General features: G+C 42.7%; 2 protein-coding genes across 2 annotated transcripts in view; one reads left to right on the top strand and one right to left on the bottom strand.

Moving 5' to 3' along the window:
• Window positions 1-383: 383 nt before the first annotated feature.
• snupn (snurportin 1) lies at window positions 384-9,670 on the bottom strand. The gene is made up of 9 exons (XM_012862523.3): window positions 9,566-9,670; window positions 8,340-8,504; window positions 6,584-6,767; window positions 6,269-6,373; window positions 4,022-4,118; window positions 3,608-3,705; window positions 3,377-3,454; window positions 1,343-1,423; window positions 384-1,238 (listed from the first exon to the last, which is right to left on the bottom strand). The coding sequence occupies exons 2-9, from the start codon at window positions 8,495-8,497 to the stop codon at window positions 918-920; spliced, it is 1,122 nt and encodes a 373-aa protein (XP_012717977.1). The 5' UTR covers window positions 8,498-8,504; window positions 9,566-9,670; the 3' UTR covers window positions 384-917.
• A 623-nt stretch (window positions 9,671-10,293) lies between these two features.
• snx33 (sorting nexin 33) overlaps window positions 10,294-25,023 on the top strand; it is a 29,769-nt gene continuing 15,039 nt past the window's right edge. The window contains exon 1 of the mRNA XM_012862496.3: window positions 10,294-12,460. Within this exon, the coding sequence (XP_012717950.2) occupies window positions 11,026-12,460 (1,435 nt within the window). The 5' untranslated portion in view covers window positions 10,294-11,025. The remainder of the gene's footprint in view (window positions 12,461-25,023) is intronic.

The raw sequence follows: 25,023 nt of genomic DNA on the forward strand, positions 1-25,023 counted from the left end.
ATAGTATTGTTTTCCTTCCACGTCACATTTATCCACTACTCTGTGTGGGTCTATCACGTAACAACTCAATAAACTCCATTAAAGTTAGTGTAATCTGTTAATGTGGAAGAGTCCACGGGTTCTACTTTTGCAAGTCACTGCATTAATATCAAAAGATTTGAATCAGAACAAATTTATTATTGGCATCCATATAAATACACGGTGCAGTGAGATGATCTGAATGAGCCGCCGCCATCATAAAACCTCTTAGTTATCACTCAGCTTCTAGTATTTGAATGTCTGAATGGTTTTTGAGTAAAAAAAATAATACAAAAGCTGGCACATTTGTTTGTTTTTTAGATTTAATCATAAAATTTAAAAAAGGAAACATAAAAAGAAAAACAACTTCAATTAAAAAGGCATTTATTTAGAAAACATGTTCAGTTTAAGATTCAACTATAAAAGTCCATCACAGTTGCTAATCAAGGACTGACAGGATAGCAGTCAGTGACACTTTACGTTTCAAAACCCCGACAGCTCAGCATGCAACCTTTGCTTTACGGATGCTGAACTAATGACCTGCTAAAACTGCTGAGTGGGCATGAAGAACAGTTGCAGACAACCTTCACAACCACAAACGGTAATGATGAGAGGGTTTGTGCACGGTTCTTCCACAATGAAAATGCACAGAGCAGCAACACACTACTTGACCACAAATTTGAGGCGCGGCCCTTTTTCTGTTGTCTCGGCTTCTGAAGGTGAAACGTGTGCATGTCGGCGTGCAGCACAGCGCTGCTAATCTGCACTCTGAGGGCGTCCGGAGCAGTGCCAGATTAAAATTCGCCATGCTTTGCAACTGGGTCCTTGGACAGATACCCTAAAGAGCTTGTTGTGGACGGCCCGACACGGGGGAATCTGAATCTCGTTAATCTTCCCGCTCACATTTCCATGTTTGCCTCCTTTATTGGCTTCGGATTCAGGAAGTTCAAGGTGTCCTTGCTGTCCTGGCTCGGAGTGGACAGGTACTCCAACTCGTAGCCGCCGCTTCTGTTGGCGGGCCGGACTTCGCTGGAGACTTTTTTGTGCTCCAGGATCTGCTGCAGCTGCTGGCTGGCGTACTCCGGCTTGGCGGTGAGGGGTCCCACGGGGACCTCCATGCCCAGGATGTCTGTGACCATGTAGGGGCGGAGCCAGCCAACCAGAGGGGTGCTGCCGGGGGTGTAGTGAGTCTGCCGGTGGTAGAAGAGAAGTCCATCCACCTGCGGAGCACAAATACAACACAAGGAGCAGTAAGGATGTACTCTTTATGTGAACATACCCAATAAGTGAAGAATAATTAGAGAAAGAAACGGTTTGTTCTTACACTGAAGCTATACTCTGCTGCCAGTGCTGTCCGAATGGATTCTGCTGTGCAGTCGGTGCTTTGAAGGCTCACAAACCGGAACTGTTGGACCAAAGAAAACAAAAATAACTCCAAACTAGTTGTTTTTTGGTCAAAAACCCCCAGATTACTTCACTCCAACTGGGCTGTCGTACTGTAAAAACTGATTACCAAGTGGACTTTGAACCCACAGTTTACTCGGACTTCTGCAAAGTAAAGATATTTACACCTGATATTGAATGTCTTAGCCAATACCGCCGATTGTGATTCTAATCAAATATCTACCTCGTTGCTTTGTTAGTGGTTTTCATGCCATCATTTAGTTTCACTGGTCTCTTAAAAAGGAGGGAAATTCATACAAGTGGTTCTAGTCATGGCCTTTATGCTGCCGGAAGACGTTTCTGTCCTCAACACAGAGTTTCCTTTCAGAATGACAAAGCTTCTACCAGCAGTTTGAAAGTAAAGGGACAGACAAGTTTTTTTTTTAGGTTGGGTTCTGGTTCTGCTAAGAGGCAGCGGCCTGTCGACAGCTCACCCTTCTTAGCGTTTTCCCTTTGATGAAACGGAGACTGGCTTTTCAGCTAACGACTCGTCAGAGCAGGGCCAATGTCTGCCGAGTTGTAAAAACCAAGCATGTCAGAGGCCTTAACGCGCAGACGCCATTTTAAACTTAAGCTGAAAAATGCTAAACATGCCTCTCTAAGGAGGAAATTAATAAAGGAAGGAAAACACAAGGGAAAAAGGAAGGAGACAAAAGACAGAACAAAGCATATAAGGAAGGAAGACAATAAAAAGGACACAAGGACAGAGAGGTGAAGGAAGGAGACAACTTTTAGATAGTGAAATCAGGAATTAAGTGTGGACATTTTTTCCATACTTATCTACACCTGGAAAACCACCTTAATGTCATAAGACTTCTGCGTAAAACACATGCAATGCAATGAGGCTGCTGGTTGAAAGACACGATTTCAACTAGCATTAGCATAATCTGCTCTGACATTTTTCTTACAAGTTGTTTTAAGGAGACAAACCTGCACCCGTCTCAGTCCTGCTCTGATCAAATGTCAGATCTAAAACTGATTTCTGTTTCAAAGCCAATAACAAACAGAGCTGTCTACTGCAGATAAGGTAGGAACTGGTCAGAATCCAGCTGCAAAAAATATGGTTGAACTACAACTACAAATGTTTAGACTCTTTTCACCTCCTTCATTAAAACAATAAATCATTCCAACATCTGAGCTGATGATCCAGCTCATTACCTAAATACTTCATGGTGTTTTTACTCGTTTGTTTCTCCTGCTGTGTCTCTGTACCAGTATCACTTGAGGAGAGATTTGGTATAAAAGATGCTGTTTTTTTTAACAGGACGAACTCCAACTGGCTTCATTAAATCGTAAACAAATCAGGTTTAGAGGGCGCGATTTAGGGCAAACTGCTTTCCTGATGCAGAAAAGAGTCGCCGCTTTCACCCTCAAAGGTAAGAGTTTGGTGACTGCTGTGCTTTTGAGGACGTTTGAGTGGTTCAGGTATATTATAAACTGAAGGCTCGTGTTGCAACTAAATAAACTCATAGATTAAGTCAAGTCTGCACAGAGTTTCTGCTGCTGATGCGTGAAAATCTGCTGCAGGCAGGAAGTGAGACGTGTAGGTCTTGCAGGTTCAGAGGAGTGACGCTGCATCTCAATACAGTGTGTCAGTTTTACCCTTAAATAAAATAAAGTATAGCCAACATACTTAAGTGAAGCTTTTGCCAGCTGATCTGTTTAAACAGCATAATGATTTTATCAAAGAGGAAGACCGTATTCATAGTGCTTTCAGGATGGCTGCTAATAAAAAAAATAAAAATAAAAAAAAAGGGGTTACTGGGCAACTTTTCTTTGCAGTTTTCTCACTTATGTCAAGCTAATGAACATGAAATAATTCAGTTTAATGGTGGGAGCTGGGTGAAGCTTGTGAGACTTGAAAGAAAAGATTCGACAGGAGGAGAAGAGCCTTTATGTTAGCGCAAATACCCACAGGGTTGCGTCTGGAAATCTCTGATAGGCCGTCGGTCTCCTGGACCTTAGACTGGAGCCAGTAGAAGCGGAACTCAGTCTGTTGGTGAGAAAACAAGAACCGTAAAGAACAAATGTTTAAGTTTGCTTTCATATTCTATTCCAAACAATAAAAAAGCATGTGTATTTATTTTTCATCAGCTAAACATGGACGATTGGTGGTGGGTGGCTGAGAATCAGAAGAAAGCCTTACTGGGCAGTCGTAGACTGGGTGACCTCTCCAACACATGACATCCAGGATGTAGTACGTTCTGTCCACCTCGCTGTAAATGCAGTCCAAGATTGTGTAGTCTACATAGAAAAGAAGATAAGTGAACATTTCATAAAAAGGTCCACTTGTCCAGACTTTAGTCACAACATTAAACGCCGATTCTCGGGGGGTGTCCTGAGAAAAGTAACCAATTCAGCATTTTTTAATCGCAAATAGAAAAACTCCTTGTGTGGCAGTAAAGCTGTGGGAAGGCCGTTCTCATGGTTTTAAATGTAATAAATAAACAGCTGGACGGCAGAGTGTGGTGTTTGTGAAACTTAGATTTTGGTAAAAACTGAGCAGCCTTTCACAGCGACCCCCCCCCCCCCCCCCACTCTAAACAACAGGCCCACTCACCTTTTCCCATGGTCGAGTTGTGTCTGTTCCCACCGGGCAGCAGGGAAGGGAAACGGTTCACACAATAGCCGCTCTTGGTGTACGCTGCGGTGGAACCCTGCAGAGGAGAAGACAGAAACGTTAGCGCCCGTACGCTGCTCCCCAGTCCTGCCAGTGCAAGAAGGAAAAAAAAGCGAGTTTGTTTCTATTAAAATGAGCTCCATGCACATGGTCACCATCACACGCTGCTCTCTCGTGTATTTCCTCCTGTGTGTAAAGGCAGGGAGGCGTTAAAACTATCCGCTGCTGATGAAACAGTCCGATTGCGCTCCCGTCTGGATTTACGCGCAGATAAAACTAATATTTGAACAAGCCTCAGGAGGAAATTGGTGTCAACGTAGACAACAATGTCAGAACTTTGGACAATATGATGTAGCTTTTGTGCAAACACAAGTTGAATGGCTTTCTCTTTTTTTTTCCAGTGACTGCCTTTATGGAGCCATGAAGTAGAAAATGACAGACATCTCCTCCTGTGTTGCTCATATACTGTCGTTAAATTTCACCTAGTGCAGAGAGCTGGGTGATATGGCTTAGAAATTAAATCGATTAATCTGGTTTATCAATGTTTTTTTTTGTCTTCTTTCTGTTCCATAGAGACAACTTACAGAAATTATTTTCAATAAAACACGCTTTGAAAAAAACAAAAAAATCTCCTCTGGGAGCTAACCTGAATTCAAAGAGCAACTAAATCCAAGCTCTGAAACGTTTCTAAGAGAGATGGCATTGGTAACAATGAAAATATAACAGAAAATGTTTGCTGCTGCTGGTATTACACATCTAACCTGCTTCACTTCACTTGCCTAACTTCAAACTAACTTTAATGAATTCATTAATGTGCCCCACATAGGGTGAAAAAAGTTTTTAAACATACACTCCACTTTGCATGCTATTACCAAAACTAGTTCCCCCTTTGGGGCTGATATAGTGCAAGAAAAAACAAAAACCCATTCCAAAAATGAAATGGTTGCTCTAGATGTATTTTAGGACCATTAGAGAGGACTAAAAAAAACAAATGCACACCACACTGTTCAGATTTATACAAATATTTAGAACGCCATGCATCCTTCTCCAGCAATGTAACCACTATAAGAGAGAAACGTACAGAAAGCAAGCTCTTTGAGAAATGCAGAGAAAAAAAAAAAAAAAAAAAAACATTGTAACAAATATCTTGTGGTAGTAAAAATTTCCCCTTCACAAGACTGTCCTGCTTAGTAAGCTTTAAAGATTTACACAACAAATCTTCTGCACAGTACTGATAGCTAGAAAACCCCTTTCACATCCTCAATGTGGTCAAAGTCTTTTCTGCTTTGTCCATCGACTTACTGTCAGCTGAACCTACTGCAGTTGTTCATTTTGACTTATGCATATTATATGGATATGACAAAAATAAAAATCACATTTTTCACCCCTGTTAGATACATTTATTTTATAGGGCGTTTGAAATAATCCAATCATTCAATCCGATTACAAGCATGTTATTTGGAAGGGATTTTACTTCCAGAGATTAATGTGTGATTTACTCAGGTTGAACAAAGGAGCTGTTTTATTTTGACTCGATTTCACAACATTCTCTCTGCTCGGTTTTAACACAATAAACAGAAATGTGGATTTTATAATTTCTTTTTCTGTCTGCTGCAAATTAACAGTCTATAGCTATATTCAGTTATTTATCGTGCCATCAGCTTTTGGAATAATTGCCCACTGAATATACGTGCACTGAATAGTAAAGTATCTTTTAATTATTACTTAAGAATGCACTATTTAATTTTGTGAGTGGTGAATTAAGATATTTACTGTATGAAAGTGAGAATTATGTAATAGATATGAATGTAATAACTTATTTTGAAGGATTATTTGATGATATTTACAATAATGTTTACAATGTTTGATTAAGTGAATTTTTGTTTTGTCTTGTTGACCCCAGGAAGACTAGCTCGTCCCACTTTTGGCGACAGCTAATGGGGATCTTTTTAACAATAAACAATAAATAATCAACATTGAATATAGCTTCCTATTGGCACGCTTCCATAGTTATTAGTAATACAAAACGTGAATATAAACTTGGCTCATCATCGTTGCAGCATTGAAGAAACATCTTCCCAGTTTCAGGAAGCTTTAATCTTTCTAACCTGCTGCATTCCAGGGTTCAGGAAAAAAAAAGGTACATTGTTCAATTAAATGAATAAAAAGATGAGACAGACGCCTTACCTTGGAGGCAACAATCAGAGATCTTTTCCCCACGGGACTGACCACCATCAGCCAGTCAGAGTCCAGATCTGGTGGGACGTCCACCAGCCACTCTGACAGCATGAGCTAAAGGGGGAAATCACAAACCTGCTTATCTACAAGCTTCAATACCAGCATTAATAAAAATTCACTTTTAGAAATTAGAGGGGGGGGGGGGGGGGGGGAGCAAAGACAAGGGGCTAAAAGAGCAGAGCACCAACTGTAGAACTCCGCTGCCCTCTGCTGGACATTGCTGTTACACTGTTTGCTTTGGTTGCCAAACTCTTCACCACTGACCTGGTTAGCATAATGCTTGGGCAGCTTCCTGCTCTCTATCTCCATGCCCTCCTCCTCTGCGCTGCCCTCCTGATCCCGTTCCCCGTTCTCAGGCTTCTCCGTGTCGTCTTCCCCGTCGCTGTCGGCCCCCGTCCAGTCCCCGTCAGCCAAGCGCCGTGCATGGTTGACGTAGTTTAACCTTTTGCTGAGAGGAGAAAGGAAATACAGAAAGATTTGCTGTTGGAACGCTGCAGACGAGGCGCGGCCGTGTACTTTAGACGCTCGGTCGTGCTTCCGCATCTGTCCTGAAAAACACTGAAAAGGTGCTGAAACTCCCCGACTTTAAAGACTATTGTTTTCAGCAGTGTCTACCAATCAGATCACCTGTAAGTAGGAAGCCTTCTTCAGGGAATATGAACAAGGCCTAATAATGCAAAATACAGATGAGAAGGTTAGAAATACTGAAGTGCAGCACCAGCTAAAGGTCTATATACACCCTCCATGGGACCAGACTAATCTAGAGATTTAATTGAAATTTGAACTGTTCTCTTTTCCAGGTGGAATGACGACAAAACATATATTGTCAATGACTTTGGAAAACAAGTTTGAATTTATTGTGTTAATTCTAGAACCTAACGTCATAGAGTACAAAATATATACATAAAGGTCCACTAATTTTTAGATAAATGTCCGTTACCAAGTAGGACCATAACCCCATGCTCTGTGTCCCCAGATAAGCTTCTGGCTGCGTATGTGATCACTAATATTTACGGACAGGGCAGAGCTTATTTAAATTGGTGTTGCGATATACACTCAGTTTTGAAGCCCCAACAATGTCCAGTCGGGTTAATATTAATCTGCTTTATCCATTTGAACCCAGCTTTATCTGTGTTTAGAATCATCATCTGAACAGAGTCCAAATCTCAGCATCCTTGGAGGACGACGTCCTTTTTCATCAACCCATCCGCGTTCTGTAAATCCCCAGAACCAGAGGCAGCGACGCAGCCCCACACCATGATGCTGCCACCAGCATACCTTGGCAGGTGGTATAGTGTTTTCCACTTTAAAAGCCTCGCTGCTGTAAACTTACTTCTCGTCTTTGCACCCTCTCAATCCGTGCTGAAGATAAACTCACAACATTCTCGGGAGTCACACTGGGGGCTTTTAGCAGTTTCCAATAACCCAGAGCCATCTGGGATTGGTGCTCCTGATCATTCTAACCAATTTCCTTTCATCTGGGGGTGAAAGTCTGGTCAGGGGGTTGAAGCGTAGGCATTTACAAGTTCCAGCAGGACAAAATGGCCTCGCCGGAGCGATGACCTCAAGTCTCTTGAAGATTTAGGAGCTACGCTTAAAAGCCCAATCCATGCCCCAAAATCAAGAAAATCAATAAAGGTCATCAATTCTAAAAAGAAAGACACATACGCAGTAAAATTAAATCATAATCCAGTTGGGGACAAAAAAAAGTGTCTTACCTAATAATAGTAAGCATGTATATTTGAGCCCTTATGTATAATATTTACTTGTGTGGATGAGTAAATTCAAACTTGTACCTCCAGTTCCTGTCAAAATGAAGAAATAAAATGAACTAAGTGGTGTTTTGTCATAATTCCACCAGGGATATGAAACAGCTCAAACGCATCATTAAAACGACCAAACGACTGTGGTATTCCTGTCCTTCAAACGTGGATTCACACTTCCACCCGGAACTGCCTATGGTATTACAGCCGGAGCGTTTCGCCCCTACGTTATCAGGCGGCGCGTGGATGGGGTTTACGTTTTTTGCAGGTCAAGGAAACGCCGCCGTCGCTCGCTCTGCTCCAGCACGCTGAACTTGCTCTTGTACTGAGCCAGCCGGGGGTGGGCGGCGGCTGTGCTGTTCGGCTCCTTGGACACGGCAAAGCTGGACGAGAGGGCCGCGGTCAGGTCATCCATGGCGGCGCTGCAGATAAGCAACAGGTTGGATGTTTTTATACCGTTGGCAAAAGAAGTCAGACGAATTTCAGGAACCATGCAACCTTGGGATCTAAACAACGGCATTTAATTGTGCTACACTGTAGTGACCACAGATTAGTAAGGCGAACTATAAATTCTAAATCCACTCCAGGAGAGGTTAAAGGAGAGATCTGGAAACTGTAGGTGGATGCTTGAACACAAATGGGAAAGCATCCAGTGATGGATCAAGCTAGACGTTTTTGCCGGGCCAAATCAAAGCTAATTTATTCAATCACTTATGTTGTTTACGGAAGATTTACATTCTGCTGAGAAAGTAAACAACCAAAGTAAACTACTTTTGCATTGAAGAATGGTCACAGTTTCAGCTGTTTCCTGCTGTGGTGGGGGGGGGGGGGGGGGGGGGGGGGGGGGGGGTGAAGTCATACTTCACTAATGTCATCCAGCACCTAATAATGACAGAAAACAAGGGGTTATAACTTAAAGATGCCTCAGTAATCTGGTCTAATTTATAAACTGAATAACAGATTAAGCTTAATCTGTCACAATTTCAACTGCTAGCTGGAGTTTAGCCACTGACAGATTAAGGATGCCTAACCTGTCTGATTATTGTCTTTAGCATACTAAAAGCTTTACATAACTTTGAATCGAGGATGTAGCGAGAGCTGAAGTTCTGCAGTCATTCTTTCATCATGCTGAATTATATATATATATATATATATATATATATATATATATATATATATATATATATATATATGACACTGACATTACAGCTGTCGAAATACATTCTCGTCTAGTTTGATTGGCATGTTAAACTAGAGGTAAAACCCCGGAATAGTTCTGTTACATGTAGCTAGTAGCGGCTTTAGTAGCGGCTAGCTTCAAGCTAAACCTGCTATGCTAGCGTGACAAGCGTGTTAGCAACTGTGTCTCAAGGTGTTACGGCGTTGCTTTGATTTCCTATAACATGCAGATAATACTGATAAACATTAGACAATAAACTAGGTGCTATAGCACTCGCAATACCAGCTAAAGATAAACATTTACCTTGGAATCCAGGGACACTACTGCTGCTGCTGCTGCTGCTGCTAGCACGTCACGCTGCTGTCATGTTTACTGCCGGTGGGAAGTTACTGATGGCCGACAAAAAACCGCACAACTATTCCGGAGTTGTACCGTTTTGATCGGATACGGAAAGTGTAGAATGTCAGTGCGTCGATGGACCAAAAACATCTGGTCAACTTTAATAACTCTTCTTATTGATGATACTGCAGTTAAGATTAAGAAGTTAAAGATCTTTCCCCAAGAAAGGGTGTGAAGAAAAGTTTACTACTTTAAACAAACGTCAGTGTTGAAAATAATTTCTTTGGCGTTGGGTTAATTACACTGCAGCATTCCCCTACCTTTATTAAGAAATCATTTATTTTGTTTATTGATTTGGATATAGTCTCACTTGGGCACGATTCAGAAGGTTTGTTTTCTAAAAAAATATTTAATTGACTCAAATGTTGGTACATTGAACAACACAGTTTATTTATTTGTAATACAATAATAATTAATAATACTATTAAAAATAATAATAATAATAATAATAATAATAATAATAATAATAATAATAATAATAATAATAATAATAATAATAATATCCGCCAACTAAGTAATTTTAATATTGAAAAGATTAAAATCTCCGTGTGTTGTACTCTGTTCTTCCTGCTGGGGGCGGTGTCGAGCCTCTCCCTCCGTGCTTTCCCACCACAACATAAAGGAGCTGCTGAAAACAGGCGAACTTGCCTCCAATTGTCCGAGCCTCACGTCACGGAAAGAGTTGCAGCGCGTTGAGGAATACATTCAAGGAACAGACGAGAAAGCGGACCGCGATGAACGCGGATCGCCTCTGAATGCGGCGTGCTCGGTTCCTGCTTCCCCCAACTTTAAAGGCGCTCGACTGGAGATGCGCAAGGGACCTGTTCACAAAGAAAACGCAGCAAGTTTTGAGTCCGGGGGAATGCGTTGCGGGCTGAAAACGCACAGGGATACAATTACTCATCCGTCTGTTTTTGTCTGCGCCGCCGGATCACTTTGTCCTGGAAATATGTTCGTCTTGGAAGGCTTTTAAGGGCTCCCGGGAGAGGTTTAAGAGCGATACACGCTCAAAAAGTGAAGTTTAAAGAGGGATCTGCGGCGCTATTGCAGGAGGACTTGGATGAAAACAGTCATGGATTGAACCATATTGTTTCTGTTATGTTGACACAGACAGATATTACTTGCACATTGTGGAGTTGTAGCTTGAAGGTAGGATACAAAATCAGGAACAGAGTAGTTTTCTAAATGGGCTGATGAGTTTTAATTAAGTGTGACTTAGACTTTTTTCTTTAAAAAAAAAAGATTATATTTCATATTATTCACATAAGCCATACTCTGCAGTGTTACAGCAAACTGGTGTCAAATGTTTCCATGCACTATGTGCATGTAGAAGTTGAAGGTTGGGGACCCAGTTGTGTTTCATCATGTCAGTCAAAGGTGTTGCCATCTACACTTTCCTAAGTGAGAACAAAGAGGAGATCAGCATCCAGGAGAATGAGGAAGTGGTTATCTTCGATGAGAACTCAGTGGATGGTTGGGTCCTGGGGGAAAACAGCCGCGGGGAGAGGGGTCTCTTCCCCAAATCTTACGTGAACATCATTCGCCCTCGCTCCGACTCCAACGTGACCGACTGCTCCATAAGCCCGGCGGGCTCCTTAGGAAACGACTCCCCCCATCTACCGTCTACGCCCAACACCTCCATCAACTCGGGGCAGATTTACGATGAAGACTACTACGACGACTGGGACGACTGGGACGACAGGTCCACGGTGGTGGATGATGCGGATCACACAAACACTAGCGGCACCGGAGCCAACGGGCACATCTATCAGGCCCAACCGTCTAGCAACCCCAACGTGTATTACAGGAGCAAATCCGTACCCGGACAAGACGGCATGGCCAGCTCCAGGAAGGGCAGTATGGTGGGCAGGAACTTGAACCGATTTTCCAGCTTCGTCCGCTCAGGGGTGGAGGCGTTCGTGCTCGGCGACGTCCCCATGATGGCCAAGATCGCCGAGTCGTACACCATCGAGATGGGCACGCTGGGGCCTCAGTGGAAGGCGAACCCGCGGCCGTTCGTCTGCTCCATTGAAGACCCGACCAAGCAGACGAAGTTCAAGGGTATCAAGACGTACATATCGTACCGAGTGACGCCGAGCCACACCGGCCGACCCGTCTACAGACGCTACAAACACTTCGACTGGCTGTACAACCGTTTGTTGCACAAGTTCACCGTGATCTCCGTGCCCCACCTGCCCGAGAAGCAGGCCACCGGCCGCTTCGAGGAAGACTTCATCGAGAAGCGCAAGCGGCGGCTGGTCCTTTGGATGAACCACATGACCAGCCACCCGGTCCTCTCCCAGTACGAAGGCTTCGAGCACTTCCTGATGTGCGCCGACGACAAGCAGTGGAAGCTGGGCAAGCGGCGGGCGGAGAAGGACGAGATGGTGGGGGCCCACTTCATGCTGACCCTTCAGATCCCCGGCGAGCACCAGGACCTGCAGGACGTCGAGGAGCGGGTGGACAACTTCAAGACCTTCGCCAAGAAAATGGACGACAGCGTGATGCAGCTGACGCACGTCGCCTCGGAGCTGGTGCGCAAGCACCTGGGCGGCTTCCGCAAGGAGTTCCAGCGGCTCGGGAACGCCTTCCAGTCGATTAGCCACGCCTTCACACTGGACCCGCCCTACAGGTCGGAGGCCCTCAACAACGCCATCTCCCACACTGGCCGCACCTATGAAAACATCGGGGAGATGTTTGCAGAGCAACCTAAGTATGACCTCTTCCAGATGCTGGATAAGCTCTCGCTCTATCAAGGCCTGCTTGCGAACTTCCCCGACATCATTCATCTGCAGAAAGGTAACACGTTCGTACGTGCTGTGGTGTTCTTAAGCGTGTAATCTAACAGGATGAGTCCTTCCCCAATCAGAGCAGCTAACTGACCTCTGTCTCCCGGTGTTCTTCCGTCCCCTTCGCTTTTCTGAGCTTTACTCGAGGAACCGTGTAGCTGCTCGGGTTTTTTCCAGCCGCTGAGCCAAATTAGCGATCTCTATGCCCACGTTGGTTGCAAGTTTACTGGGTAACTTTATGGCGCTAACAGGGGAAGGCTTTTTGATTTTTTTTTTTCCAGGAAATGATCTTTTCCTGCTGCTCAGTCTGACCTAAGTCATCTAGCTTTCTGCGACCGTTCATCTTAAAAGCAATTCCAGCTTCTGCAAAAAACCCAAATAGCAATGAGGGAATGTCTTCATAATGTACAAAGCATCTGCCGTTTGGGATCTTAGAGGTCGTGGTGTCGGGCTGTTTTATGAGTCCTGTAGAAACCAGGCGCGCATACTGCTTTAATTAGTTTATGAAGTGATCAACAGAAACTGAGGACTGCCCTTTCTGGTTCATCGGAACGTCTACAGCAGGGGTGTCAAACTCATTTTGGTTGAGGGGCCGCATACAGCTTAATCTGATCTCTAGAGGGCCACACGAGTAAACTCATTGCAAGATTAAATAAAACTAATAAAAGTGGACTTGTTCTTGATTTTTATATTAAATGAATTTCACATTTACACAATATATTATGAATAACCTCAGCGTTTTTAAGAAAAGTATGTGCAATTTCAGCAATACTTTTACTCAGTTAAACATTTACTTGTGCATTATGCATAAGAACTGATCACAGTGATTATACAATGTTGAAAAACATTTATTCACATTTTTTGGAACTTAAAAACACTGTCCTGCATGACAAAATACATCAGATAAAAATTAAGAAATGATTTAAAATCAATTTTCCACATCTGAAGCTCACTGCTACCATCTGCTGATTAAAACACAGCGCCCCAAGTGGACAACATAGGAACTGCACATTTTCAATTAAACCAAGTGCATGTTTTTTTCAACAATTGTTTTATCATTCTCTTCCTTTTATCTCCTCTTTCTTTCACCTTTTCTTTTTTCTTCTTGTTCTTCCTTTCCTCTCCTACTTTCCCATTGTAGTGTCCATATCATTTGAGATATTCCCCGCATGAATCATAATAAAACTATTCACATTCATAAATCAAGCAGAGCACTATGGCAAAAGCAGTACTGCTCTACTTATGAAAGTCAAATCTGATAAGCTCTTTTTGGCATTAAGACAACAAGTCTTATTGCTACATTGCCAGACAGGGCACTAGGAAAAAAAAAATTCTTTTTTTTGAATAATGATAATGCATTTAGCCACTGGGCCGGACCAAGTGTTCGGCAGTCCGGAACCGGCCCGTGGGCCGTATGTTTGACACCCCTGGTCTACAGGGTTCAGTTTGTCAAATCAGCATGCTCCTCTTTTTTATCCCTCAGGCATAAAAAATAAATAATAAAAAAATTGGATCCAGTAAACCGTGATGAATCAACATTTGAAATAATCTTCAACTAATTTAGAAATCAACTAATTGTTAGCTGGAGTACACAGACTGTTATAAACATGCTTATTGCTAAAAAAAACTCTGTCAAAGCAGTAATTATGCCAAAAATGTACAAAAATATATACATTTTCAATTTAAGATGAAAACCTTTGTTTGTAAATGTGCCTTATCCAGAACTCCTCAAGTGGAAGCTTTAGCGTCACCTGGTTCAGAGTCTGTCAAATAAAATCTCCTATTAAGCACATTTTGCTTTCGGTTAATCAAAATAATTGTCAACAAATAAATCAATTAGCAATATAATCGTTAGTCACAGCGCTCTGTCTATAGATGGATAGATAGATAGATAGATAGATAGATAGATAGATAGATAACTGCTCTCTCACCCACACCCCACACCCCTGAGCAGGGTGGGTGGCTCTCCATTTCTCAAGCTCGTGTCCTCTATCAGAGCCCTGGGAGTTTGAGGGTTGTTCTTAGTATTTTAGCTGTTCTTAAGATTGCGCTCTCCTCGACTAAGAGGTCTGATGTTTTTCCAGGTATCTGTTGGAGCCACTACTCCAAAGTGGGGGTTACTGCCCCAAGTGCTCCAATGACCACGGGCACTAATGTTGTCATCACCTTCAAGGCTCTTTCTAGTTCTTCCCTGAGTCCTTGGTATTCCTCCAGTTTCTCCTGTTTTTTCCCTGATGTTTCCATCACTTAGGATGGCCACATCAATAACAACGGCTGTCCTCTGTTGCTTATCAATGATCGCAATGTCTGGTTGGTTGGTCATTATCGTTTTGTCTGTTTGTTTCTGGAAGTCCCACAGGAGCTTAGCTCTGTCATTCTCCACCACCTTGGGAGGTGACTTCCATTTCCAGTTGGTATCGGTTTACAGCACTTGTTTATTGAGCTATATTCAATTCAATTCAATTCAATTTTATTTTTATAGCGCCAAATCATGAAACATGTCATCTCAAGGCACTTTACAAAATCAAATTCAATCATATTATACAGATTGGGTCAGATTATACAGATTGGTCTAAAATTTCCTATATAAAGGAAACCAGTTGATTGCATCAAAGTCCCGACAAGCAGCATTCACTCCTGGGGAAGTGTAGAGCCACAGGGAGAGTCGTCTGCATTGTACATGGCTTTGCTGCAATCCCTCATACTGAGCAAGCATGAAGTGACAGTGGGAAGAAAAACTCCCCGTTAACGGGAAGGAAAACCTCTGGCAGAACCGGGCTCAGTATGAACGGTCATCTGCCTCGACCGACTGGGGCTTACAGAAGACAAAGCAGAGACACAACAAGAGAGACAAAAAAGCACAGAAGCACACATTGATCTAGTAATCTGTTCTACATTAGATGGTAGTAGCGGGTGAGCCGTCTTCTCTGGATGATGTCACAGTTAACAGAACGCCAGACCAGGTGTACCTACTATGAAGATAAAAGAGAGAGAACAGAAAGTTAAAGCAGAAATGACAACACATAATGCATAATTGAAGCACAGTAGAACTCTATAGAGTGAGAAAATTAGATCCTGATATCCTTCAGTAGCCTAAGCCTATAGCAGTAAAACTATAAAAGTAGCTCAGAGTAACATGAGCCACTCTAGTTATAAGCTTTGTCAAAAAGGAACATTTTAACATTAGTCTTAAAAGTAGACAGGGTGTCTGCCTCACGGACCAAAACTGGGAGTTGGTTCCACAGGAGAGGAGCCTGATAGCTAAAGGATCTGCCTCCCATTCTACTTTTAGAGACTCTAGGAACCACCAGCAGACCTGCAGTCTGAGAGCGAAGTGCTCTGTTAGGAACATACGGGGTAATCAGAGCTCTGATATATGATGGAGCTTGATTATTAAGGGCTTTATACGTTAGAAGAAGAATTTTAAATTCTATTCTTGATTTAACAGGAAGCCAATGAAGGGAAGCTAAAATTGGAGAAATATGATCCCGCTTGTTGATTTTCATCAGAACTCTTGCTGCAGCATTTTGGATCAGCTGAAGGCTTTGAACTGCATTCTGTGGACTTCCTGATAGTAAAGAATTACAATAGTCTAGCCTTGAAGTAACAAATGCATGTACCAGTTTTTCAGCATCACTCCTGGACAGAATGTTTCTAATTTTGGCGATATTCCGGAGGTAAAAAAAGGAAACTCTGGAAACCTGTTTAATGTGAGATTTAAATGACATGTCTTGGTCAAAAATAACACCAGGATTTTTTACATTATTACCAGAGGCCAAGTTAATGCCACCCAGATTAAGTGATTGGTTAAGAAGTTTATTTTTTGAGGACTCTGGCCCAAAGATTACAACTTCGGTCTTGTCAGAATTTAGATGCAGGAAATTTAAAGTCATCCAGCTTTTGATGTCATCAAGACATGACTGCAGTCGAAGTAATTGATTGGATTCATCAGGATTTATGGATAAATATAGCTGAGTATCATCAGCATAACAGTGGAAATTAATCCCATGCTGTCTGATAATTTTGCCGATCGGAAGCATATATATATAGTAAATAGAATTGGTCCAAGGACTGAACCCTGTGGTACTCCACAAGTGACCCTAGAGTTTGAGGAAGATTTATTATTAACATGAACAAACTGGAATCTGTCCGACAGATAAGATTTAAACCAGCCTAATGCTTTCCCCTTAATCCCTACAGTATGTTCAAGTCCATGTAAAGCACTTTGCATTGTCTCTGTAATGAGTTGTGCTATATAAATAAATTTGCCTTGCCTTGCCTTGTAGGAGAATATTGTGATCAACTGTATCAAATGCAGCACTAACAGGACAAGTACAGACACAAGTCCATTATCTACCATAAGAATATCATTAGTGACCTTCACCAGAGCTGTTTCAGTGCTATGATGAGCTCTGAAGCCTGAATGAAACTCCTCAAGTAGGCCATTGCTTTGTAAATGTTCACAAAGTTGATTAGCAACTACTTTCTCAAGAATTTTAGATAAGTTAAGAACATTAGATATAGGTCTGTAGTTTACTAACTCATCTTGATCAAGAGAAGGTTTCTTAAGTAAAGGTTTAATAACAGCTACTTTAAAAACCTGTGGTACATATCCATTTACTAAGGATAGATTAATCATGTCTAAAATAGTGCCACTGATCAAAGGGAATATGTCCTTAAACAACTTGGTTTGGATTGGGTCTAACATACAGGTAGAAGGTTTAGATGAAGCTAAAATTTTAGATAGCTCAGAAAGCTCTACTGCTTCTAAACAGTTCAAACACTGCGCAGGTTCTAAAGATTCCTCCAATGCTGCCTCACTTACTGAGGATGAGGTAATCATGTTTGGGAGGATGCCAATTATTTTATTTTGAATGCCATCAATTTTATTTATGAAGAATCCCATAACATCGTTACTACTAAGAGCTAAGGGAATGGATGGCTCAACAGAGAATATTAATTTTAATTTTTGTGAATTTATTGACATTCATTGATGTCATGGGAACCAGCTGTGGAGAAAATAGCAGAAGTTACTATCCTGACAATACTCTCAACTTTTAGGAGTTTTCAGACATTATTAATTGAAACTTGTCAGGATAAATCAGAATTCTTATTAATGTAAGACATTTCTACACAATAATGATAAACAATACAATACATACCAATCTCTACCACACATGGGGGGTGGGGGGGGGGGGAGTAACATCTTAAACCTCGCACAGGAATGCCATGTGACCTTATTGTGGATTCTCTGCAAGGTTTGCATTCTCTGTGTTTTTTTTTTTTTTACTTACCAAGGATTTAACTAAGTTTCCCCTTTCTCCCCTTTCTCTCCTGATTTGACGCGATGGAGGTGATATGCGGGCTTGATGACAAGCCGTAGACGCGATTCATTCCTCACATTTCTGTTGAGTTGGAGCTCGACTGAGAAAAAAATGCTGGGGTGGAGGGATTTCTACAACCAGTAGACATGATATGACAAGAATAACACTCATCAGCAAGGATTTCTGAAGGGGCGCAGGAGTTAGGAAATTCGTCCTGCAATTGGCGGGTTGCCGGTTCGATCCCCGTGCCTCCTACCGTCTCAGTCATTGTGTCCCGAATTGCCTGCTCACGGTGGTGCCGGTGAATGGCAGGCTGCCCCAGGCTAACATAGCTCGTCAGGGTGTGAATGTGCGCGTCAACGGGTGGATGACTGATTGTGGTGTAAAGTGCTTTGGGGTCGTCGGACTAGTTGGAGCACTGTATAAGTCATTTGCCATTTCGTAGTTAAGCAGTAAATCAATTGTCTTAATTACTTCAGCAAATATAGTAAGTATAGTTATCTGGTATCTGTTTGGTATATTAGCACCTAAGTGCTTAATGAATAACTTTACAGCCCTGAAATGGTAAAACGGGCCGATGTCTTTTGCTCCTATCATGTTTGTTCAAATTTTTATAATTCCTCTGTGAAATGTGGTCCTTCGGTTATTTGACCCTGGATATTTGACCATTTCTATAATGTTGTTTATCTGCGCAGGGCATTCTACCTTTTTAGGCATTACAAGCACACAAAGCTGTTGTGATTTGTTAAATTAGCTGGGCTAGCTTCTCTGGTCGAGACTGCAGGTGCGGTGCCAGCTGTAGTTTTTAAAGCTGCGTCACTTTAATCAGTGCTGACGATCATGAATGAGTTTTAGTTTGTACATGATGGATGTCTGTGTTTTATCGCAAGTGGAAAAATGTCCAAGCAGCCGAGTTCGTCTCTCCTAGGGCAAAGTGTGGCAGCCTTGTCTCAGCCAGCTGACCAGCAGTGTGCAGCCAGGTGCGGGGGAGGAGCGGTCCTCGTTGTGCGTTCACGCAGTCGGAGAGAACACTCCGGTCACTCTGGCACTTCTCTTGGTGTCCCATTGCAGGGAGAAGTGCTTGAAAGAAAATGTTTTGTAGTTTATTTCACCGTGGCATCGAGAGGCGGCAAACGTTATAGAAGTCTCACTTCTGTTTTCTGGAAATGATTTGTCCTGCTTTTGCTTGTAAAGCAACACTGCCTACCTCACTTCCTTACTCTCCAATTCTCTATTAAAACATGTGTTTGCGTTCACTATTCACTGCAGTTGGTCGATTTTTCTTTTTTCTTTTTTTAACGCAACAGGATAAAACTTTTAACCTTTCCTAAAATGCTGCTGAAAGTATAATCGTTGAATCCAACCTGTGTGCAGTCATCAGGTGAAAACTGCACATGAGGCAGCGGTTTCGGCTGGATGGGGATATTTCTTTTTTTTTTTTTTGCTCGTGCTCGGTCTGCCCTGCCAGCCCCAGATAACTCCCCTTGATGTGACCGGTGTTCTGCAGAACCAGACACAGCTGTGGCAACACTCGCAACACACAAAACGGAGTTCACCAGTTTCCGGTGGGCTCCGCCTCCCCCTCGCTGCTTTCTTTCTTTTCTCCCCGGCCCGACTTCACCCAGGTCCACAGGAGCTGCTTTCTTGCCCTTACCCTTACCGTAGAAAAATATCAGCGTGTGCTCTGTATGCCTCTTCGTCCTGTTTTTCCTCAACCCCTCTAGTGTCTTGCTTGGTCTCTTCACATCTGGCTTCCTCTTTTCATCTTCTCTCCCCGCTGTCTCCGTGTACAGACGTCCACGTCTCAAACCGTCTGACTGGGCACTTGCTCTGGTTTCAGTAACGGGGCACATAAATCCAGCCCGACGCAGAGCCTTGAACTCCTCAGTGGTCTGCAGTACTGTACCTTGAACCTCTGCCAGGCCTAACCCCTTTGTTCCAGGCGCATCTCCTTCTTATTCAGCTGAAGCTGGGAGGGTTAATAACGTGGCGTCGTTGGTGGAATAAAGGCCCTCTGAGAGCTCTCTGGGCTCGGCAGGCCGCAACCACACAGCCTGCAGTTATTCCAGCTTAAAGCACTTGTAATAATACACGGGGCTCACAACAGAATAAAGGCTTCTATTGATTTCGCCAGGTGAAGTTGGATGCTTGACAACAGCTGACTAGCGCGTTGCGTAGTAGTCCCTAACCCTTGTTTTATAATTTTGCGGGATCTCGTGCCACGAGATCTCGATACACCCTTACTCAGCGGTTCACCAGCCATCACTACTAGCTTTGTTCTTTTTGCAGACCTCCAGAGTTCTGTGCTTGTCTTATATGTCGCTCAGCTGTTGCTCAGAGGGGCTGTAAAAAAACACGACTGCAACCCCGAGAGAAGCTTCTCTCTTTCCCAGTTCCGGAAGGAACTCACTCTCGTGGCTTGTGTCTTATTGAAGGAGTGGAGCGGCTGTTTTCCGGCCCTGTCTTGGATGTGCAGCTCTCGTCGGTGGTGGACAATCCTTCAGAGAGGCTAACGGCAGCACAAACCGTGATCCCACCAACGCGCCAGATGATACGCCGGGGAGACAATAACGGCCGTAACCGTAGCCGCCAGGATCCGGTTTCATGAACGTTCGTTGGTTCTGTTGTGGCACCTCTTGACTGTGCGTGTCATGTGTCAGGATAGAGCGCGGGCACGGAGCTGAGCAAATGTTTTCTCTCTCCCCCCCGACTACTTGCTCGTAAATCTTGACCGGCCGAGGCCCTTGTCCTACCGCGCACGTGTTCCTGCATTCCTGTCAGGGTCGACCCGGTGCAGAGGTGCCTCCCTCGGACGGAGGTCGCCGCGAACCCGTCTTCATCGTCATTGCACGTGACGCGTTGAAAAAGAGGGGTTTGAACTCGGAGAGCTTTTATTTTGCGTGGGAAAAAAAACAGAAATCGAATCAATTTCTCTAAAAGTAGACCAAACATTAGCAACACAGAGGCTGTCGAAGTTAAGGTCTCTAAACTGCTCAACATCCCCCAAAGTATTGAAACGCTATCACTGTGATGCTGGGGATGTAGCTGGAGTGACCAGGACTTTATCTGACTGTGTGGGAAGTAACACGAAGCTGCCCCTCCCCCACTAGTTGCTACACGCTGCGTTTCCCCTGTGATTTAAGAATAATTCAGCAGGTGTGAGCAATCTCGATGAAAATAAACGTCCAGATCATTAAGGTTTGTCCTCATAGGTGTTGACGGATGAGCTCAAAGTTACCATGTTTTCCTGCTGGGTGTGGATCATTTTGCCCCTTCACCGTTTTGTACCCTTGCGGCTTTGCTCATGTTGTACCTGAGATGTACCAGTAAGAAACGGAGCGTTTTGTACCGGTCGTGCTTCAATCCAGGGTCGCCTGAAGGATGTTTGCCACCAGCCATGACCTAAGGAAACGTCATTACGTGACTCCAGTAACGAAAACCTTTCAGCAGTGGGTTGCTTACTCATTTCATTTCTCATCTTTAATAACTTTTCTTCCTTCTTCCGTTTTCTAAAAGAGAAAACTGCTTAATGAATGGAGCGGTTTACACTTTGGTTCATGAATTTTACATCCTTTACATTTAATGGGCCACGTCACACCTTGATTTTAACATTTCAGCCTTTAGTAGTTTGATAGTAGTTTGTCTGAATTAAGATCCAGTCAAATGTAGCAACCAGGCCGTTGTACCGCCTGTTTTGTCTCTAAACTGCTTTAAAATTCAGGTTGAATTGTGCCTTTTGGGCTCTAAAATGCCAAAGAATTAAAGCTGCTGGTTTTTGGAAGTCGCACAAACAAAATGAATTTACCAAAGTTCACAAACTGCTTTCAAGAATCTAGTCTTGATGCTCTATATCAAGTCCAAGAGTTTTAAACTTTTAAATAAAGGTGAGCTGAGTTAGCCCAGCTGCTACAACAGCAGTTAAATGGCCTTGGAACAGAGTCAAGAAACGAGAAATCAATTTCAGCATTGTGTTGTTTCAGTACTGTTGGACTTAATGGTAAGAGGAGGGAACCACTATTCAAGCAGGAATAAGGTTGACAATACTTTGTTCTCAAATGTCCAGATTATGTTACAAAATATTGTAGGAAAAAAAGAAATTCAGTAAGGTAAATTTTTAAAAAAGTATGTGACTTTTGTCCTGAATATCGTGCATAAACACTAATACTACAACAACAAACAGTTAGGTGCAATGGTTTAATTACATAGGTACAAAATGGTTTATTACTGGAAAGAAATGGATATAAGAAGGCAATGAAATGGCAATGTGGGGGGTGCTTTAAAAAGATGCAGCTTAAATGTCTCAAGACAGAACCAGAGCGGTCCGCCCCCCCTCCCCTTATTTCCTCTGGCCTGGTTCCTGCAGGCAAGGCTCCATTGTTTGCTTTCCAAGTGGCCCGCGTTCAGCCTTCGGAATGACTCCTCTTACGAGTTATCGAGTGCAATCTTTGGGGTCAGAGCGACTGTCTGTTTGCACACAGGACATGTGACCCACTATCCAGGGCAGTGAAAGCAGAAGCCCTTTTTCAGTCTTCTGGGCTTTTCCCGCTGCAACAAGCAGAAAACGGACAAATTTAGCAACTCTGTTGGGAAACTGTTATATTTAAGGCGCTCTGTGCAGTCTGGCTGTCGTGGATGCGAGAGATAAAAGATTCAAAAGGAGGAAGAAGCCTGGTTTTGTGCCCATACATATATATATATATATATATATATATATATATAATATATATATATATATATATATATATATATATATATATATATATATATATATACCTAATGGGCCTTTTTTAATTTGCAATTGGGCTTTTTATTGGGTGTGTAACATGGAACTCTTCATGGCTGAAGTCAGTTGCTATTTAAGTTGGCAGGGAAAGTCTAGCAAGGCGCTAAGCCAACACATAACTTAATAAAGACAGCAGCTCTGACTGCCAGGTTACAGTGGCTGTCACCACCGCCATGTGCCTCATGACTGTCTGCTTCATGTCATCTCTGCATCTCAAGGTGGTGATGGTTAAACAGGAAACTCCTAATGTACAAATCTAGATGTGGCTTCAGCCCTCTTCCGTTTACAGTCTCAGAAATCATCATCAAAGAGTCTAATGACGGCGGAATCACTTGACCCCATTTGTCGTAGCACGCGATGCGATGCCCCTTCTGCATTGTTTGTTTTTCTGCTCCTAAGTTCCTCATTCAGTTCAGTAATTTTCTGCGGCCTCGTTTTGCCCGGTTGACTGACCTGAATACTTCCTGAAGGGAGCAGGAATTCTGCCTAAAGCAGACCTTGGCCTTAAATGTCATTTTGAGTCTGCATATGGTGGTTTTGAAGCCGAGTGAGATGCAGTGCGGTGTGAAACGGGTTTGTGGACAGAACACAATGCCGGTAGTTTTATTTGCTGTTTGCTTGTTTAGCCAGGAATAAGGAGGAAGCGGAATCCTCTGCTGTGTGTGTTACATGTTAGTTTATGGTCTGACTAGTTTCTGCTCTGTGCTCTGTGGGCCAGGCGTGTCCAACATGTGGCTCTGGCGTCATTTGCAGCCCCTAGACTAGTTCGGTGCAGCGCCCAACTGCAGTTATCGACACAGATGGAAGACACAAATAGAGACTTTTAATTTCTAATTAGGGCAAAAAATCCGAGCCTCTCAAGTTACCTAGGCGAGTTTTTGAGAAGGTAGCATTGATGCGTGCCAAGGGCTGTAGACCTGAAAATCATTTAATAAACCTCAAATTAAGCTAATACTTTGGTCAAAAGTTACACGGTGCTGCTTTAAGATCTTCTTACAACACAGCGTATTTGTCTTATAATAAGCATGCTTTTTGCATTCACTTTAATTTCAAAGTAAACAGAAACACATCTATCCAGTCAATGACTTTTAAAGCAGACTTTGTTGTTTGTGCACGCAAATCTGCTTTATTAGACTTTACTAAATAAAGCAAGCTTTTTCAAAGGATTGACCCAAAGCCAAATCGCCAAATCCTTTCCGCTGAGAATAGACACATTGATTTCTGGTTTTCTGTAACGCACACAAACTCAGTTGTGTAAACTAAACATTAACCAACGAGTTGTGCAGGTTACTTGAAACAGTTTTGAATGCATTAGAAAATAAGAGCATTACAGGATTTTCCCCTTTTATACATTATAGCGTACCTCCCTTGTCAACATGAGCTGATCAGAGTTCTGTGCTTGATTTCTGATCACTTACTGGAAATTAAGTGTGTAGTAGAGTAGTTGTCTACGAATCTTGATGTTTTCAGTTTATCATTTTGATCCATTAAATACCCTGGGGGAGCAAATTATGTCATTTAATACCCTATTTACTGAAAGAATTTAGGCTTCAGCTTAAAAAAACAACAACTAAAAATCCCTGATAATTATTATGGTAACGTCAACATTGGTTAAAGATGGCACAGAGACGGTATCCCAACAAGACTGTTGATTATAGTACTTTGAGTAATGTCTCTGCTAGGACAAGATGGATAGACATCATGATTGAGCAAACATCATTCATCAGAGGAGCATTTTCAACTCCTTCAATCATCTCACATCTCTGACAGCCATCGCAACACCAGGAAACAGAAAGGGACAACAGAAGAGCTGATGTAACGACAAGCAACCCTCCGGAGATGTCAGCACGTCTGATCTCAATTGTCACTAAAACAAATGGTTTCCAAAGGAGTTTTAGCGCAACCGCTTATGTTAAAAGTTGTCAGTGGTTTCGCTTGATGTACGACGACAAAGTCCTTTTTTTTTTTTTGGTTAACGTTTGATATTTCTGAATCTGATCAGGTTTCAAAACAGAAAAGCCACTGGAGCAGCTTGAAAATCCTTCCCCCCCAAAAAAATAAAATAAAAAAATGCTCGGCCAACTTCTGATCTCTCTGCAAAACGGCTTTGTTCCTCCTGACTAATCTTGGAGAGCCGAGCTGAAACGGGATGAAATAAACCCCTCGTCAGTTGAAACCTGGGGAATAAATACAGAGGTTGTTAGCGGTAATAAATTACGCGTCCTTTCATGAGGCACATGTGAGCATATCCCTCCCAGTAAATATCGCCGTAGCGCGGATGTTCGGCACGTGGCTGGATTTATTTCGCAGCACGTGTGTAAACGGAGAATATACTGTACGACGGCTTTGCATCAGACTCTCCCCGCACGTAAAAAAAAAATTTAATTAATTAAAAAAAAGTGACATCTGTTGTACGTCTCTGCACACGGCTTTAATTAAGGGGGTTTAGAGACATGAGCTCTGCAG

This window comes from Fundulus heteroclitus, chromosome 2, assembly GCF_011125445.2.
Source record: "Fundulus heteroclitus isolate FHET01 chromosome 2, MU-UCD_Fhet_4.1, whole genome shotgun sequence".
NCBI classification, from domain to species: Eukaryota; Metazoa; Chordata; class Actinopteri; order Cyprinodontiformes; family Fundulidae; genus Fundulus; species Fundulus heteroclitus.

Excerpts from the sequence above, each read along its gene's own strand:
- snupn (XM_012862523.3), bottom strand. The coding sequence starts at position 8,497 with ATGGATGACCTGACCGCGGCCCTCTCGTCCAGCTTTGCCGTGTCCAAG. Across the intron at positions 6,374-6,583 it reads CCAAGCATTATGCTAACCAG|CTCATGCTGTCAGAGTGGCT; the intron begins GTCAGTGGTGAA and ends TTCCCCCTTTAG. Across the intron at positions 1,239-1,342 it reads CAGCAGAGTATAGCTTCAGT|GTGGATGGACTTCTCTTCTA; the intron begins GTAAGAACAAAC and ends TGTGCTCCGCAG.